The sequence below is a fragment of the Trematomus bernacchii genome, unplaced genomic scaffold (assembly GCF_902827165.1).
Source record: "Trematomus bernacchii unplaced genomic scaffold, fTreBer1.1, whole genome shotgun sequence".
Taxonomy (NCBI): domain Eukaryota; kingdom Metazoa; phylum Chordata; class Actinopteri; order Perciformes; family Nototheniidae; genus Trematomus; species Trematomus bernacchii.
The window spans coordinates 7300633-7320148 of record NW_022987851.1 but is presented as its reverse complement, the minus strand read 5'-3'; the positions used below and the strand labels follow the sequence as shown (position 1 = coordinate 7320148).

Sequence of the window (19516 nt, the reverse complement as noted above, 5' to 3'; positions counted from 1 at the left end):
GAATAATGCATTCAATTTGAAGTGCAATTGATGTTATTTTTAGAATTTAAAATAACATTTTAAATTGTGCTTACTTAACCTATTTCACTTTAGTTTTACAAACACATTTAGAAACATCCAAATTTGCTCCGTGCAAGTCAAGCATAACATCAGTCATACAACGAGTCAGTAAACCATGTGCTTTTATTACCAGTGCATATTCATAAAGAAAACACAACAGTTTGTATTGGTGTGACACAGCATAGGGTAAAATGCTTCAGAAACATCTGAAAAGGTGGAGCCTTCGACTCTTGAAAGATGTCTGGGCTTCTGCTTGGCAACAAGTCAAACAACAGATCAGGTGCACGGAAAACAGCAGCTTCCTGGTTGTCTCAACAGGTGAAATCAGGTCACATCCTGTAGGTCTGAAAGTCTCGACACTTGGGATTGTGAATGTTGGTGTGTGAGTGTTTAGCACAGTGCTGTGGGTAATTATTTCAGACCAGGAAGTTGCCTTTTTCCTGCACCATGGTCACTATTCTGCTGTGGCACCAGATTTTCTCATGACATTACACAGAATGAACACTAGGCAGAGCAAGAGCACCAACAGCTCTACTGGTACAGGTTTCTACTTGAAAATCATGGCTTGATGCAGTGCAGGCAGAAACTCAGATCTAAAAGCGTTTTCTTAGATAGCAGTATAATAGGTGAGTGTTTTCTAAAGCGTGGATGAGTTTGCTGGCAAATGCCATCTAATAAACTATCATTCATAGATAGTTGTAACTGGTTCCTATGTGAAAGCCCACTGTGAAACGGTGTTCATATTCCATCCCATTCATTGTTGTGGTCTTGGATCCAAAGTATATGTGCACAGAATAACAGTTTTATCTCAAAGCTGCCAATGTCTCTCTTTAAAGCTGATCAACAATAAAGAAATAAATTATAGTATTGACGTTTTTCCATTGGCATGCTAATCTAATTCGGATGGATTTCCTGAGATATGTGTTTCATTTCTGGTTTGTAACAGTTAGGACTTTAATAAATAAAAGGCAAAACAATATCTATCTATTAGCCCATATTTAAGTCAGGGAAACTTAGAAATCCTTGAACAAAACGAAAACAAAGATGGGTTCGTAGTTTTGAAAAGAGAAAATCGTGTCAAAATGTTCCAAATATGTGGAGATACTGACTCCTGATTTAAGATGAAATGTCCTTTTTACGGAAAGTGTGAAGCTCTAAAGAAGAAAAAAAATCACATCAATATAGAAAAATAATTTTTAAATGCTGAGCTAGTGTATAAAATAAATAGCCTTTTTTTTTCCCCATTTTGTTTTTTTTCCCCTTTTAAAACAATAGATATTAACAAAAACAAATATTGTGCTGCTTACATTAGCAATAAATATGACACTTCATTTAAGCATGTGCTGGGTATGTTTAGAAAGCACACTTTTTTAACAGCTGCCATAAACACGTTTAGAATCCTTGACTGCTGTTCTCTGTATAACCAAAAGGCTGCGTATTTCAAAATCATAGCACATACATACGTAGTGATCTAATATACACAATATACATTTATGTATATACATTACATACAGCAAATCAATGCACGGATGGTGGTGATATCTTTATGTGAGTCGTCAGTAAATGAAACATTTTATATATTTCATTACTGGAGAAGCGTAGCGCTGTTTTAATTTTACTGTAAGCATTAACTAGTTTATGAGAAAAGCAACCGATGTGTACACTGTGTTGTTGCCTAGGCATTAAGATAAAATAAAAGGTCATGCAATTGAACAAGTTATGGCTCATTTAATACTTCACTCTATATCCTACCCTGCCCGGTCTCAAATAAAGTGTTGTGTAATAATACCATCAACAGCGTACAAGACAAAAAAAAGCTTTTGAAAGTTCTCTAAAACTGTTTATAGCTTTATGTCCATTACTTGTCCCAAGGATGCTACATTATCCAACTTTAAAAACAACCTTCAATACACATCAAAAGGAGGGTAAACTCAGACACTTAATTATATCCAGGAGAACAGCTGATGTGCACATCAAAAGGGTGCATTGGAAAGGTCATTGCACCCTGTGGAATACATTGGTTGTGTCGTTGTCAGTGCTTGCCGTGGTGAAGATGGCGGTGTCAGGTTTCTACTGTAGGTAGCGGTAGACCTTGAAGCAGTGGTTCCCAGAGTCTGCCACTGCCACATGACCATCAGAGGTGAGGGACAAGCCCTGGGGGCCATAAAGAGGGTCCGCTGTCGTGTTGATGTAGGACAGGAAGGACCCTGAGCTGTCAAACACCTGGTTGGTTACACAGCACAGAGGAAAAGGTTAGTTATATACTTACAAAGTCGGTCTCTGACGTAAATGAGAAAAGGTTTTTCCTTAAAACTAACCTGGATCCGACTGTTGCCCCAATCAGCCACGATGATATTTCCATTGGCATCCACAGCCACGCCCGTTGGAGCATTAAACTGGCCATTCCCCTCCCCATGGGAGCCAAATTTAAACAGGAACTCCCCATCTGCATTGTAAACCTGCAGGAGAAATTACACAGGAAGGAATGTGTAAAAGATTACACTGCTGTGACACATATCACAAATATATACCAAACAAAAAGGGACAAATAATAGAAAACAACACAGCACAAGTGATGTGAACTCAGGAAAAGGTTTGCTGTATTCCTTTGGAAGTAAACTTGATTCAAATATAGTCATTTTAATATATGTACATACTTGCAACAAGCCTTACCTTGACTGAATGGTTGTGAAAGTCTGTTACCACAATTTCATTTTTGTTATTCACAGCCACAAAGTGAGGACCTGAAAGCAGCAGAGAAGAACGAGAGGTAAAGAGAAAAACGATGAGTCATCCACTGCTATACAACAGGATGTTCCCCACTATTTTTGGACTACAGGACACACAGGACACACAGATGACGTGGGACAACACGTGAGAAACCACAGAGCATAAACACGTACAAAGAACATAGAATAGTTTACATTCACAGTGACTTCATTACTTACTGAAAACAGGGCCAGATTTACTAAGCTTTTGTTCCAGTGCAATGTTTGCACCACTTTTTTCTAAAAGGAAAGAAAAAAGTCCAAGTGAGAAATTAAATTGAAAGAACGGGTGATTTCCAACTGAAATACTGCTGTCAACAACTGAAGCAGTAAAAATGAGGGACTTCAGTAATGCAAGCAAATCCTATCAAGACGTGATTGTTCTCCCAAACATTATAGTGAAAAGCAAAAGACAGGGAGAACATCTTCACATTATTTCCATGCATTAGTGTGCATTATGAACTTTTGCCTCTTTGCAGCTCTGCCTTGTGCCGTGATGATCAGGTGCATGTTAACAGTATAAGATAATCAATGCAATATAAAGAATCAATACCTGTGGGACAATGGCTATAATTTTTAAACAAAATAATTAAACAAGCAGCTATACATGCTAACATTAGATTAAGTCTAAAAATAAAAGGAGGATAAAAAAACATGCCGATATCTTAATAAATGATACTTCAAATCGACATTCCTTTATTAGAGTATAAAGCATGAAGGAAATCTGTAATTCTGGCCCAACCACATGCCCTGAGCATCATTTGGTGTACATATTTTCTTCCTGCAAGAAGATCGATTCAATGATAATACCATTTTTTAATACATTTAGACAGTACCTGCAAAGTGTCGGTCTGATGTTCCTCTGGCTCCGAACTTTGTCACCAGCTTCCCATTTGATTGAAATATGAAGACACAGCAGGCCTTATTATCAACGGTGATGATATGTCCGTTCTTATCCACAGCCACGCCCTTCGGTCCCATCAATCTCCCAGCCCCGATTTTGCTCTGCGAGAGCCACAGGGAAACTTGAGTCATCCAGAGAAACAGTTGTGAAGTGTGTGTGAAGTGTGTGTGAAGTGTGTGCAGTTCTTCTTGGCTGAGACCATTTACCTTGAACTTTCCATCTGAGGAGAAGATGCTAATCCATCTGTTGTCGTAATCAGCCACAATGATGTCACCGTTCACGTCCACTGTGACCCCTGTGGGGCGCTGCAGCTGCCCCGGGGAACGACCTCTGACCCCAAACCTCATCTTGAACTGGCCATCATTTGAGAATACCTAGAAAAAGAGAATTTTCTATTACTCCAAAGCCTGAACAATTTAATAATGATAATAATAAATTATTATTTCTCTCCGACAGATAAGACACAAGACTAAGTTAATCGATGCAACGATAAATTCCATTTTTATCTCGACACTGACCTGTATACACTGGTTGTTGCTGTCTGCCACCACAATCCGTCCATTGCTGGCGGTAGAGATGCCTTGTAGGTTGGTAAATTCTCCTTTATCTCGCCCTCTTGTTCCTGTCATATCAAAAATACACCAGGCTTAATTCTGCTGTAATTTGCTAACAATACTTCGTAGAAATATTTCATTTTTGTTTGGTGTGAAAGACAAAGGAACAATTATGTTGCTACAAAAGAGGTCTTAAATTAAATACTACATCATCAGGTACACCAATTATCAAGATATATAACTCGGTGTGCTCTAGAGGAAAACATCCCACAGTTAAGTCGACAGTACCCATAATTAACATCCAGCCAGTTTCATCACCCACCCACTCTGTAGATCAGCTCATCCTCTATTGGGTTTTCCTTCTTCTTGGTGGTGCTGTACATGCTGGAGGGTCTGCGCACAGCCTTCTGTCGAACATGACCCCCTCCCCCGCTCGGGGACTTCACTCTTCTCTTCACATCGTCCGGTGACTGCAGGACATCGGACGGCTTGACGGCACGCAGACGGTACGGACTCCCCCTCACAGGCTGTTCGTACAGCAGCAAAGAGAAGGTGAACTCTCCCTCTGAGCGGATGGTGTATCCAACCTCGTAGGTGCCGTTCTTGTTGTCCGTCACCTCCGCTTCAGTGCACGCTCCATCTGCAGAGATGATCTCCGCCCTCAGAGCGGCATTACCAGTCTTCACTAGTTCCGCATCCTTGTCTTTAGTGGTGACTGTGACAGAAGTGTGCTGGCCGACCAGTGCATGTCGCAGGCCTTCCCCGGTGGCGACACTCGTGTGGCCTACAGTCCCCGTGGTGATCAGGACTCCCAGGTTCTGAATGGAGCGCCTCAGTCCATCCGTCTCTACCTGGCACTCCAGATGTCCATTCTCGTGAGGATGCTCAGGAAAGGTGTGTCTCGCCAGGGCACTGACCCGCTCACCCATCTGCTTCTGGACCAGCAGGACCTCCGTGGCGCTGCCATGGCTCAGGGCCTGCTCTGTGAAGTTGCAGCTGCTCTGGATGTTCTCTTTGCCCTGAAGCAAAGAGGTCAGCTGGGCTTGAAGCACCTGAAAGTGTCCAAAGAGACACAGGGAGATAGTCAGTTGTGATTGTATTAAAATGTGATGTTTACAAAAAAAGGAATCATCAGAAAGACCTCAGACCTTCTGCTTGGTGCTGCAGATGTTTTCCACCTCTGTAATGAGGGCAGTCTTGCGTTGGTGTAAGGCCTTCTCCAGCTCGTCAAAAGTGTTACTGATTTCAGTCACTGCCTCATTTTTCCGCTCAGTAAGCTGCTTGGAGATCACACTTACAAGGTCAATGGCAGCCGTCAGCTGAGGTAGTCTGCCAGAAAAAAAGATAACATTTCAATTTAGCATGCTTCACATTTTCCATTACTACCGAGATCTACCAAATGCAATCACATAATTCATTGGAATGAAAATCGTACCTGTTGCGCACAGCGTCCAGCTGATTCTTTAGCGCTGACTTATGCTGTTCCAGCACATCCCTCAGAGGAACTGTCACATGTTCCCGATGTTCCCCTTCTGTGCACTCCAGACACATGGCTGTTTCACATGACTCGCAGTAAAACTCCATCACCTGCAGATGGTGCAGTGGAGCATGAAACACCAACCATCATATTTTCATGAACATATTTGCTTACATAAGACATTTTTTATATTAATAGATCTGACTGATTATTGAATAACGTTGGCCCTTTTGCTTTGGCTTACCTTGCCCTCGTGGTTGGGGCAGGAGAGGGGCTGACAGGCTGTAGCTGCACTGGCCGACTCAAGGACATTACAGGCCTCAGGTCGGCTGCACTCTGGGTCTCGTTGTAACACTTCCATTAGGTTTGTGATGAAGAAGTTGTTCTGCAGGGCTGCCACACCCTTCTCTGGCAAGATAGAGGTCTGTCTGCACACTGGACAGGACAGCGTCAAAGACTGGGGAGGGATGTAGTTCTGTAGACATCTACGCAGAGGAAGATGAAGATTTTAATAACTGTACTATCGGTCCCATGTGTGGAAATAACTGCTTCTTGCCAAAAATACTGTCTGCCAGCTCAGAGTGGTTAGTGTCTTACATCAAGCAGAAGCCATAATGAGAGAAAAGCTGGCATAAGTGGTGTGATTTTGGGCCATTATACATGTTATCCATTATACATACAATGTCTATACAACTTACTGCAGGCAAAAATAATACCAAAAATAATATGATGCACTCGTTTTAATGTAATCATTTTCTGAATTTCGCACATTGAAAAAATCCTTCGTAGTTCATCTTGTCCTAAAAAAGTTTAAATCTGTCTCAGATTTAAATGTAGCTTTTTATTAGTTACCAATTGTTTTACTGTGTATCTTTCTAATGTCATATTCATATTACAGTATTAGTTTGTCAGTCACCTGTAAAGCGCTTTGAGCTGTTTTGTATGACATTTGTTGTACCAATAAAGTTTGATTGACTGGTTTAAAGCTTACTTCTCACAGAAGGTGTGCAGGCAGGGCAGGACCTTTGGGTTGTGATAATGGTCCAAACAGATGCTGCAGACCAGGAACTGCTTGTCTATCTGCCGGACCACAGGGCTGGTGCTGCCGGTCTCACGCTTGGCCATGGTTACAGACATTCAAAGGGTGATCAGGGACCACTTAACCTGCACACACAGGGAGAGAAAAACAGGAGAAAGGTCAAGAAAGCCTTAAGGAAATGCTCAAACGGGGTGAGGAGGGCGTGTTTGCTTACCCTCAGCGGGAGCAAAGGAAGGGATGAGTCATAATGCTGTTAATAAAAATAAAAAAACTCATCTAAATCCTGCACTGTATCTGCTAGGATTTTATGCTTTCCCTCACTTATTAAACTGTGTCAGTAGGATGAGCTTCTTTTTTCACAAACACCTGCATAGCCAGAGGTTTTTTGACTCTATAAATGCAAACCCTTACAAGCTAATGCAGTGGAGGAAAAAATGTATGTGATGCAACACCACGGGGCAGAACAACTATGCAGTCTAGGAGCCAACATGTCTGCGTTTGCAGTGGTCTTAAAAGTGTAGTATATGTGTATTTATAAATATGATGAAGGCTGAAATGTATCTAGTATAATTCCTGCCATTATTTTACCATACACTGTGACTTCTGTTTTATTGTTTTTAACATTTGTTAAATTCTGGGTTACGAGTGTATGCCTGCTCGCTCTCAGATGGTTGTTGCTGTTACATGAAATTGTATCACTGGGTCAAGCTCAGATTATCTCAGTGTGCCAATGACATGTTGTACATCCGTCATATTGTACATAAACACATAAAGGATTACATTAACACCAAAAACAGTCATGTGATTGATACGTCTTCTTAACAACATCATCCTGAATTAATCTAATGTAATCCACAATATGTCATGCATTGGTCTGGTAAAGATTTTAAATTGTGGTTATTGTAACAGTACAAATACTTTCGATCAATTTCTCTTTACAAAATTGGTATATATTAAGCTCGCTGTTACAATGTTTTCCCCTCAGAGGAAACTGAGACACAACATTGTAGAGAGAGCGTATCAGTATCCACATGCTCTTTGTCAATATCCACTCGCTCTTTGTCAATATCCACTCGCTCTTTGTCAATTTCACTTACTTTCGGATGCCGCTCTTGTTGTCATGTCTGCCATGCAACATCCTCCAACAACCTTGAGAATGCAATCTACTTCTACTACTAGATTAAATTACAAATGGATGGGTTTTAAAAGAGGGGTACCTAAATAGAAATGTAAGGAAGTCTGCTATGCTGAATTACTGTAAAAACTGAGGCAAAAGCAAGTCATTGTTTTGAAACCAAAAGCGAAAATGCTGCTGTAAGATATCCTCTGTGTCAAATCAGACTTATTTCGAAAGTAAAATCTTTAATACACTACTTTATAAACAAAGAATCTAAACAAATAGGAGGTATTAAAAAAGGGAATGGGGTTAACATTCAGAAAGCTTAATATTGACCACAAATAGATTATATGCATGACTTTGTAGCACTAATCAATAATAAATAATCAATGTCAGCAAGACTGGAATCCAATCAACAACTTGAGCTATATTAATTATATAGATTATTTATTTTTTGTTTTATGTATCTCATAAAGGATTCAAGCAAACAAACATGCGTTCACAAGAATAAGGACACCCTATGTAATGCCATCCAAAACACCAAAAGGACACCAAACATCTAAAAGATGCATGATAAAAACATATCCACTCAGCTGAGAAAGACTCACTATTGATTTGGCGTGAATATTCCAGTTAGTAGCCATGATCCATAAGTCATCATTGCTAAGAAATGACACACAAGCCTTTTCACAAGGCAATATAAACTCAGCTCTATGTACTGTAAAACCTCACCTCATCTTTCATTCATTCATTTTTCCAGGGTTTGTAATTTCTCTTTTAGGTTTTATCTACATACAGTAGCTTCTCTCTAAATCTGACCTGGGATCAGGCTAACTGTCAGGCCTGCACATCAGCTAGCACCAAGAGCTAAAGCTTCCCACTCTGCCTTTTGACACCTCTGACAAAAATAGCTAGGGCCCTTTTCTTTGAGAGCAAGAAGAGGAAGCTTTGAAACGCCACTCCCCAAATTCCTACTAGTTCCTTCCCTTGACTCTTAGCTCGCTAGGTTCAGGCCCCACCTGTCGGAGAAGGGGCTAAAATCCACAGTGAACTGGGCTGCCTGCCTCACATGAGCGAGCCTCAGAGGCAGCTGTCCCTCGCTGCAACTCAGAGCGGCGAGCTCTAACAATGGCATTCCAGATCTGCTCACAGCTCACCTCTCTTCCCCTCCCTTCATCTATGTTCCCTCTCTCTATTGTCCTCTCATTTTCTCTTCTCTCCGAACCACATAAATGCACTCATAGCATCAGAGGGCCTGATTTCAGCCACAGACGTCTTGCAGCTGGGGATTGTTTAAGGCATTGTTGCTCTTGCCAAGTGACGACATGGCCTATAGACTAAGGAGCTCCGTCGAGCCCTTTCAGTGTCCAAACAGCCAGCCCATCCCCGACCCGCTCTGCCTCCCCCTCCTCTTGTCTCCCCTTTAAGAGCCCTCCCCTCCCTGCACTGCCTTTCCTGCACATGGACTCTGAATTGCAGCAGCTGAACGGTGACATCAGGAGGAAGCTTGAGGAACCAAAGCCCTCAGGCTCCTCCCTTTTCGGCTGGCTAGCCTTTAGCCTTTAGCATTGCAACAGCCCCCCGCCCTCCCTCTCGCTTCCTCCCTGCCTTCCAGCAGCCCCTCTTGGCTGAAAAAGGACCTTTCTTTAAAACAGTCTCTCCCTTACAGTAGCTCAGGGTCTAGCTTGTGCTTAAAGGAGAGCTGGATCATAGGAGCAAAAATGTATTGAATTATAAACAGAAAAAGACAAAAAAAACATACTTCAAATAATTTCTGATTGCAGATTGTTTGGATATAGAACTTAAGCCTAAACATGTCATACATATGTTCTATAAAATAGTGAAGCCTAGCATATCCTAGTTATGTATAGTACAGTCAAATCTTCCTTAAACTGTTAAATATAAAACGGCAGTAGACAGCTAGATTAAAAATAGCTCTGATAAAAATGTGAGACATACAGTAACACTGCCAGTAGACCAGAGACCTAAATCTGCAGTATACTGGAATGTTTAAAGCAATCATGTGACTGCATCCTCTTCAAAGCTCTGTCACAGGAACTGCATGATCAGCACTTCATACAGATGAGGTCAGTCTTCCAACTGTGTTTTTCCTCTGTACTGTATCCGTCACACTGGAACATGACGCCTGTGAAAACATCCACCAAATATCAATGTTGTTCTTACAATCAGCTGTTTGACTGCAAAGCTTGCCACTCTCACCCTGCATTACAGGTAATAGGCTTAATGTCCTCCTGTAGGGTCAGGCCCCGTCTGCCATCTGGATTACTGTGTCTCACAGACTCTGGGCAAGTCAATTAAAATCTGAAGGCTTTAAACAAACACCTTACACAAACTAATACACTACCCACTGCTGCTATACCACCAGTGAAGCAGGGACTGGCAATGCGTGTCTATGGACCAGACTATAAGAAGTGATTCCACCAGGTGAAGTGATTGTGCTAAACGGCTTTCACCTGAAGGCAGGCACATCTAGTATGAACGGTTTAATTGGATTTCGGGCGGCATGAGCTTACAATCAGAGAAAACATTTCTCTTAGCATAGTCAGCTTGAGGGACGGTTGCCATGCCTTGCTCTTTATCTATCCCATAAAATGCTGCTTAACTTTGTAGTTGTGTGTAATGAACTTAGAGATGCCAATTTCTCTGCTAATTATTCAAATTAAAATAAAGAGACATTTTTTTGCCTTGTGACTATTGGACGGAATGAGTAATTCCCAACCTCAACCCAAATAGTCAGACAATGATGTAATAATTATTTCACCAATAGTTTTTTCTTTTAATTATTTATGAGACCTATTATATAAGAATCTGTAGAACATATGTACCCTTTGTCAAATGAGGTCACTCCCACAGTGTGATGCAGAAAATAATCTATGAATAATTGATCATGTATTTTCATTTAGAGGACAGTTCATGGAAATAAATAATCCACAGGATAATATTCACTATTTGTTTTCAAACATTTTGGTAGAGAATAGTTCAAGGTGGAAACGGTTTGGAACAAACAACGTTGTATTCTTTTTTTTACTTGGACATGGTTCGATAAATAAGATGCCATATTGATTTTGTTCCGTGCTTTGACCACTACAAATCAAAATTCCATTCACTAAATTGTACTGGGGTGGTGATAGATATCTCATTGGCATAGATCTTGAAGAGGTGGCTAATAGAACTAAATAGTGTACTGAGTTTGATTGTCTGGTATCTCTACATATCAGAATACAGCAAATGCATGCAAAGTTAAACAAAATAATCTGATATCTTTCCAATAACTGTTTTCACCCTGTCCATTGCATGTCTACTACAGTCATATAATTGCAATAGGATCCCACTGAAACCTGAGGAACGAAACTGTGACTACTCAGGATGTTTGCACTTCAAGTGCTATAAAAAGTGTTTTCCCCTTCCCTTCCTTTTCCCATGTTTGAGTAAGACGTGAGCACCTTTTCTTCAGACTGCATTCAGTGTTTAAGTTCATATTTCAGTTTACAATTTTGTATGAACCAGTGTTAGATTATCTGCACCATTGTTTATAAATCGTTTTAGTAATTCTGTGATATGTGCTATGTGTCACAGCAGAGAGAGCTTCAGACTAAAGACTTTTCCAACCATTTCTTTCAGCAGTCAGCTGTGTGCTGTCCCGGTAAACAGGGCCCTGGACGATGTGCTGTCAAGATTTGGTTTAAATATAGACTTAAGTTTATGTTTCCATCCACATATGTTGTGTCGCTGCGCATGTGTCATCATGCAGTAATTGTTCCTGCCTATACACGGCCTGAGCAGAAAGAGCAGAGATCTCATTTTGAATAAACTCCTGATTACTGATTAGAATTGATTTGGTGACATTTTTTAAAACTATGTAGATACTAACGAAGAAATAGTTTTCACTGAGAGAAGAAGAGGGAAATATTTACTATTCATTAACTGCATCTCTAAAAAGCATTACAAATGTGGCTTCTTTTTATGTTTCCCATAGGCAGCAAAGTAATAAACAAATGAAAATGAATCATGATAACATCAAATTCAGTCAAGCGCGACTCATTTTCCCATTTGTATCCAAATAACCCTTTTGCCTTTTAGAGCAACAAGGCTGAGACACATCTGAGAACAGAATATCTGTAGAATACCATTTCTGAAATTACCTTTCTGTGTTTTGGGTGTTAAGGGGCTGTTTTGGGGCCAGTGAAGGTGCCTGGCTCTATGATGACTCATCAATCATTATTCAACACAAAAAACCTGCTACTCAAAACTAACAAGCCCCCCTTACACTTCATCTGTCTCAATGCATCAGTCTCTGTCAGAGTGGATGTTGGGATCACATGATGAAAGGAAACTACTACTTGGGCAACTGCTATTTCATGTTAATTTTCTATTGATGGAGCTCATCTAATCCACAACTGGGCCCAGTGTTTGTATTTGTATTTTATGACTCAGTCTGGGTGCATAGGGATATATCTTAAAATATGACAAATGTCTGGCCAAACATTGCTGACTAAGTGTGTGCATTACAACAAGTAAATAATAACGAAACTATGCCAATTGTGCAATTGGTTACTTTACTTCAAAAGACTAGCATTGAAGAGGTCTATTATATACCTTTGTCTGCAGAAATTAGATTGATGTGATCTGACACCTAATGAGAGAAAGTGACCACATCATGTCAAGCACATTATTTAGCAGCGCTTTTAATCAACAATGACACAAAAAGGGAGTCAGGAGACAAAGAGTTGCAGAAGGCATTGCAGCATGCAGGCAGGGAGTCTGTAGGCACAACTTGCATTGCAGGTGTTTATAAAAGGTCCATCAGTGCACAAGCCCCTGCATCCAACCCTTATCCACCTGCAGTAATGACTAGCAAGGTAGAAACAGGATGTACAGTATTTAACATGTTATCCTGTCTGAATACACTGCCATTGGTTTGCTCTATGATGTGATTCCCAGTAGTCATTGTGTTCTAAAAATAATTGCCAATGACAAATGGATGTTCATTATGAATGATGAACTGGTTGAGCAACACAAATGTTTTTTTGTAATAAACGTACTGCAACAGTGCTGAATGGTCTGAGCAACAGCAGAGATTTGTGTTGTGTTTTGTTTACTTCATATAACTCAGTAGTCAAGCTATCATTAATAAAGGGTTGTCACATGTTTGACAGGTTACACCTTTAAAAAAAATGTTTTATTTGGTCTTGGCCGGAAGCACTGCATCATGTGGGTTTTAAGATGTTTTGTCTACATTGTTCATTCAAAATAAGGATGGTATTAAGTACAATAGCAACAATATACAAATAAAACAAGTATCAACCCTGTACATCCTTGTGCAATGATGGTGAAGCTTTAACCCTAAAATCGACTGATGGATGGCTTGGACTGTAAATGTACTCCCATCTAATATTCATTATGCATGTTATATCATCTTTGATGCGATAACATTTTTTATGAGGTTATGTCATACTTGTGAGGCCTCACGTACATTACCTTAAAAATATGCCCCCAACCAGTCAAAGTGCTGACTTGTGAAATAGCCAAGTCTAAAAATGTGGTTCTGGAAAATCCATCTTAAAAGGGAAGGACAATTACAGTCTAACAATTGGCTTTGATCAATCTTTAGTGAGACCTACAATACATACAGTATAATGAGCAGAATACAATCGGTTGCAGTCAATATAAATATGTAGTTCCTAGTCTGAAAATGGACCAGGAAGTAATACAAAAAAAAAAAAGATATAAAAATTACCAAATGTAGGCTACTATAGGATGCTTTTATTGTGAACAGCAATGGTCTGACCTTTACCCATCTTTATTTTAATAAACAGACAGAAATGTAAAGGATAACCCTAATAAATTATTTTAGAAAACCCCTCAGCGCACAGGGGAAGAAAAAAAACCCAGTTCAGGCAATACGTTTATTTAACTGGAGATTAACTTTATCAAGCTGCCTTCTCTTTTGCCTGGGTACACTCCAAACTTTTGTTGAGAACAAGTAGGGTTCAGCAACATCTTCATTACAACCACATGCCTATGTACAAAGCTGCATATAGTTCCATCTTAGCCAAGATTTAAACTATCTTCCTTGCCACCTACAATGGCACAATAGTGTTGTAGGAAGATGTAATTAAACAATTCAAAGTATTCTGCTGCGTTCAACATAGCACCTTTGTGTGTAACACATGCTGCAAGACCTGTTTACCTAAACAAATCTGTACATAATCTCCAAGACTCCAAGCCTATTTATACAAACTGTGTGAAACCCTGAAGTAACCCTGCTAAGCATCTTCCCTGAGGCACAGCATCCAAGGCCGTGTGCAGCCTCCCTGTGACCCAGTGCAGGAAACCAACATTCAGCAGCTGCACTCATCTGGCATGCGACTTTTGGAGATCGATTTACACACAAAGATATCCCAGAACAAAAGACCAATCAATAAGAAACCACTGGAGCATCTGATCAGTCCTGGCCAGAGCTGTGAAATTGATGCATCGGCTGTTGCTGCAGTACAAGGACTCACAGAATGACATAAGCAAACAATACGCTGACACATGTGGCTCACATTAGCTGCTCAAGCGACACAGCCCATATATATTCAGATCAGAAAACCAACGACAGCTCACTAATCCTCCAAACAAAAGAGCATGTATGTGTGAGAGCCCAGCCCAGACTGCAGCACAGATGCCCACCTGCTCCTAACCGGGCTGCCTGGGAGCTAAAATGGAGAAGTGTGTGTGGGCTGGTGGAGGAAGCATAAAGAATCACAGCAGAGTGCAACAGTTGCTCAAAACGAGGCTGAAACACAATGATTTTCCTTTTGGAGGACAGATGGGTGTAGCAAATATCCTATCACAACATTTGATATGTGAAGCAGGATGAGATGCAGTAATCAATTATTTATCTGATCTCATCCCAGTCTTTGTATTATTTAGGACTCACGGCACAAACAAGATGAGAAAGCATAAATGCGACATGATAAAAATAAGCTAGATTGTACTCACAATAATACGCAGCAGGAGGGAGAGGGGTGTCAGCATTGCAGGCCGTGGAGAAGGCTTCCCATTGTCAGCAGTCCCAGAACCTACAACAAAATCCACAGACCGGGCGACAGAAAGGAAAGGGCAGGGTCTGTCTGGGAGAAGAAGGGGACAGTAAGGAAGAGGATAAGGGAAAGGAGGAGATCAGGGGAGGGGCTGACATGCAGCATTGGTCGGATGGCTGATGGGAGGAGTCCAAGAACCCAATAGCATACGGAGGGGGTAGGGAATATGCAAAAATGAAAACAAAATCTCGGGAACTGACTGAGGGATTCAGTCTGTCTGGTGCAAAGGGGTGTGGCCTCTTTAGGTACCGCCCAGTTCCCATAAAAGGACAAAGGATGCGGTTTATTTCCATTAAGCTATACATTCATAGGGTGCAAAGAGGTGTTAGATTACAAAGACACAAGGAATATAATGTTCAATTAAATAATCAGGCAACAATCCTGAAACTGGCTTTTGGTCATTAACAGTTTTACAGTATTTATCTTATAATTTCTAGGATCTTGCCTTAGGAGGCCCTAGTTTCTTGTATTGTTTTACCCATAATAGGTAAATTGCTAAATTCAAGGCAGTGGGAGTCCTGTTTGTTCTGCTGTGGATGACAGTTATTCTGGTGGTATCAGGAGGTGGTGGTGTGGGGGGGGGGGGGGGGGGGGGGGGGGGGATCAGGGCCCCTGATGAGTCCATAGACACATGTGATAATATGGACTGGGTGTACTCAGGAGAAATTGAGATTTTCACCTAAAGTGTTTTTTAGAGAACAAAGCAATGGATGTTTCACTCTAAAGGTTTATTTGTAGGGCAGTGGGGGAGGGGTCAATAGATGCTCTAAGTGAACATTAGCCGCGTTCACACCAAGTACTTTCCTGTACTTAGTTCCGGCACTAAGAGCCCTGGCGCTTTTAACCCCAGGGTACTTAGTACAGATCGCGTTCACACCGGAGTACTTTTCCCTGAGGGAAGATTACAAGTACAGTAGGTGGCGGTAAGCACCTTAAAGTTGTTTGCAACCCGCTACAAAACAAGAGAAGAAGAAGAAAAACTGATACAGGATCTGTTTAATCGCCATGTCGGTTTTCTTTATTGCACTCTCAAGACATAACATTAAATAGAAATATTTTAAATGTAACTAAAGTGTCAGTTGTACATGTCAGTAAACATTGTCAATATAAAATAAAGTGTCAGTTGTACTATATAATAACAGTAATAACAATATAAAATAAACTCCCAGCTGTAGGGATAGTCTCAGCAGCAAACCCACCTTTATTATATATCTTCCTGAGACCCACTGCATCCGTCTGCCATAAACACTATGCAAACATACATGTTAGTTTTGGCCCATAGTGGACTCCATGTTGTGTTGTGTGAAATGGGGGGGAATTAAAAGTTTAGGTCAAATAATATTTAAAATTATATAAATTGTCATATTTGTGTATGTGCCCCTGCCATTCCCCCACAAGGTTGCAACATTGATGATAAATAAATGACAAATAAAGCTTTGCCAGTTTATAACCGATGAAACATGATGGTATCAGAATAATCACTTACATGTGATGTATAGGATGCTACACAGGTCACAAAAGATAAAGTGTCAGGAGAAATAAGCTTAATCGCCATGTCGGTTTTCTTTATTGCACTCTCAAGACATAACATTAAATAGAACAATTTTAAATGTAAATAAAGTGTCAGTTGTACATGTCAGTAAACATTATATATAAAATAAAGTCATAACAGTAATAACAATATAAAATAAACTGTCCCAGGTGTAGGGATAGTCTCAGCAGCATACACACCTTAGTGCAACGTTGTGTGTCGTGTGTCAGTATTTACAAAAACTATACCAAATAAACTGTTATTAAATGCAGTTTGTCGCTCATCCTGCCGCTGCGCCGACGCTTCCTCATGGCGCAGCGCCCACACTTCATCCTGGTGCTGCTGGCACTCCATCTGCTGCTTGAACACTTCTGCCTGGCGCTCCATCGAGGTGAGCATCTTGTCCTCCGTTTCCTGGGCCTTGGTGAACAGCACCATCTGATCTCCACGCAGCGACTCATTCACCACGGCACGCCGGTCCTCCAACGCCTGGGCGGTGTCAAAGAAATTCGCATCCCGTGTCCGCTTTCCTAAGAGGGGAAAATAAGCAAGATACAAGATCTGTTTAGTCGCCATGTAGTTTTACAACATACTAGGAATGTATTTTTTGTATTTTCACAAATAGAATTAAGGTTTCACAAATCTGAAACTGTTCTAAAGAATCTTTTGACTCTCTGGGATAATCCAGTCCAGATTTGATGAGTCTAGGTATAGTGGTTTTAGATCAGGACCTGGTCTAATGTGGTCTACATGTAAAAAAAGCACTGAAATCTCCCTTTTTTGTATTTTCACAAATAGAATTAAGGTTTCACAAATCTGAAACTGTGTTATAAAGAATGTTTGGCCTCTCTGGGATAATCCAGTCCAAATAAATCGGCTATGCAGCGATTCAAGAGGTTCAAACACGGAGGATTGTTCCTTTTTGAAGAGTGCTTCATGTATGCTTGAACTTTGTTTAATGTTGTTGAGGCAAGTTAAACATAAAATATGATGAATATTATGAAATAAACATGATTGTGAACATCAGTTCGATGCGTAACGTTCTTTCAAGTCAAAGTTACAGTGCGTGTACCTTTGCGTTTGGTTGCTGGTAAGGAGGACGACAAAGCGCTGTGATCTAGAATGCAAAGCTCACTTGTTTCCAATCCCGAGAGTTGTCCATCCTCGCCTGAAACAGACGATTAGTGCCATGAGTTAGTGAAGCAAATTACAGAAACACTGCACAGTTATTCACAAGTCAAAACGTTTTCAGAGCGGCCGAGAATATCTAGCTAGCTAGATGTAGCTAGCCGGGGCCGGTGTTAGCCTATTATGGCTAGCATGGCTAGCTTGATCTACTGAGCAAATAAAAGTACATCTGAGACCATTATTGTGCAGATTAAAACCCCAGTGCATGTAGTTGATTTTACCTTCATCGTGGTAGTCATCGTTGGCCACTGAATCCGCCGTTTGTAGTCCTGCCTGAGTTTCTTTATATTTAGCCGGCTGTGCACAATTCCCAGGTCGAGTGAAAGCTACCGAACTGGCTTCAGTAGCATTCCCTGGGTCGCGTCCTCGGCGTAGATCTCCAGAAGCGCCGACACCTCCTCATCATTTCTTGATGCTTGCCATAACTGCTTTCAAAAACAAACACAACGCACGGAGCGTTGTGTTTTTGTAGCGAGGAAAAACAATGGCGTCTCCACACAACATTTTCAGAGTTGTACGGGCGTGGTTTGCAATTCGCCCAGCCAATCAGCACTGGGGCACTTTTGGAGCACTTTTCACCCACAGAAAAGTACGCTCTCTGAGCTGGCTCTAAAAATGGGGGTAAAAGTACCCGAGATTAAGTACGATTTTTGGTGTGAACGCGACATAAGGGGTACTCACGGAACTAAAACGCGAAAAGTACGGTGAAAGTACTCCGGTGTGAACGCGGCTATTAATGAGAAGGACTATAGAGAGAAGTGGATAATTGAAAAAAAGATGGCAATGTGTTGTAATGTGGGTGCACTGTGTGAGACTGCTGTTGTGGTGCAGGCGGTGGGGAGTTTGTTGAGGGTGGGGCTTGGTGTGAGAGGCAAACACAGTCATCTCTGGGTTTTATTCTGCAATGTGGAGTTGCCATGGAAACTGCTTCCATGTAGTCAAGATGGCTGTTGCAGTCTGGCAGCAGCAGCAGTGAGCAGGTCACACAAACCACACCGTAGAAACCTCACTGCCAACACTCATACCGTCAAAATAGCTAATAGCATGGTTTGTAACATACTGAAGACGGCAACATTTAATGTGTCTAAATATGTATTCACACATCTGTTTATAATAAGATACATCATTAGAATATTATTACATACATTGTTATTGTTTTTATTCAATAGGCTCTCCTTTTAAAAAATAAAATATGTATAACTGCCAGTTCCTTCACTAACCAGATACATAGATTATATAATACAATCAAATCATAGACAGCATGTCAGTGGGTGGATCAAAACAAATTATGTAAGAATACAAATAATCAAAAAAAATGTAAAGTGATGGTTGCTCCATAATATTTCATCAGGCCCTACACGGCAAGGTGTTACATTGAGTGGGAAAATGCTTTATATTCTTGTACTGTGCAGAGTACACAAATCCAGCCCATCGTATGAGGTTGTAATGGAAAGACATAAGATGAGCCTAAAGTGACTGCCCATTAACTTGTCAGACTTATCAATTCACATATCAAATATATTGTAGAGCTGTGACTATAAATGTGAAATGTGTGTGGGAAGTATATTGCTTTACAATTGAGTGAGTCTCTTATACACCAAAACAGGTATCCATACATATTTATTTAACGCTCTTAATGATTAGAGATACAATTACAAAACAACACTGTAACAAGTCACGATTCAGTGACAACACCAATGATTCTCGGAAATCTTGATGGCTATCCATATCAGTCAAATAAAATGTATTGAATTGCAAATAAATACAGA

At 40.7% G+C, this 19516-nt stretch overlaps 1 protein-coding gene across 2 annotated transcripts; it reads right to left on the bottom strand.

Moving 5' to 3' along the window:
• Positions 1-165: 165 nt before the first annotated feature.
• On the bottom strand, positions 166-15056 carry LOC117468852 (tripartite motif-containing protein 3-like). Of its 2 annotated transcripts, none has more exons than XM_034113192.1 (13): positions 14928-15056; positions 6755-6927; positions 6008-6248; positions 5722-5873; positions 5435-5615; positions 4609-5338; positions 4251-4354; positions 3939-4106; positions 3665-3833; positions 3009-3068; positions 2734-2804; positions 2379-2519; positions 166-2283 (listed from the first exon to the last, which is right to left on the bottom strand). In XM_034113192.1, exons 2-13 carry the CDS (start codon positions 6898-6900, stop codon positions 2131-2133), a joined length of 2316 nt encoding a protein of 771 aa, XP_033969083.1. In that variant the 5' UTR covers positions 6901-6927; positions 14928-15056; the 3' UTR covers positions 166-2130. The 2 variants fall into 2 exon arrangements, with proteins under 2 accessions (XP_033969083.1, XP_033969084.1); XM_034113193.1 differs by lacking the exon at positions 14928-15056 and adding an exon at positions 8528-8545.
• Between the last annotated feature and the right edge of the window lie 4460 nt (positions 15057-19516).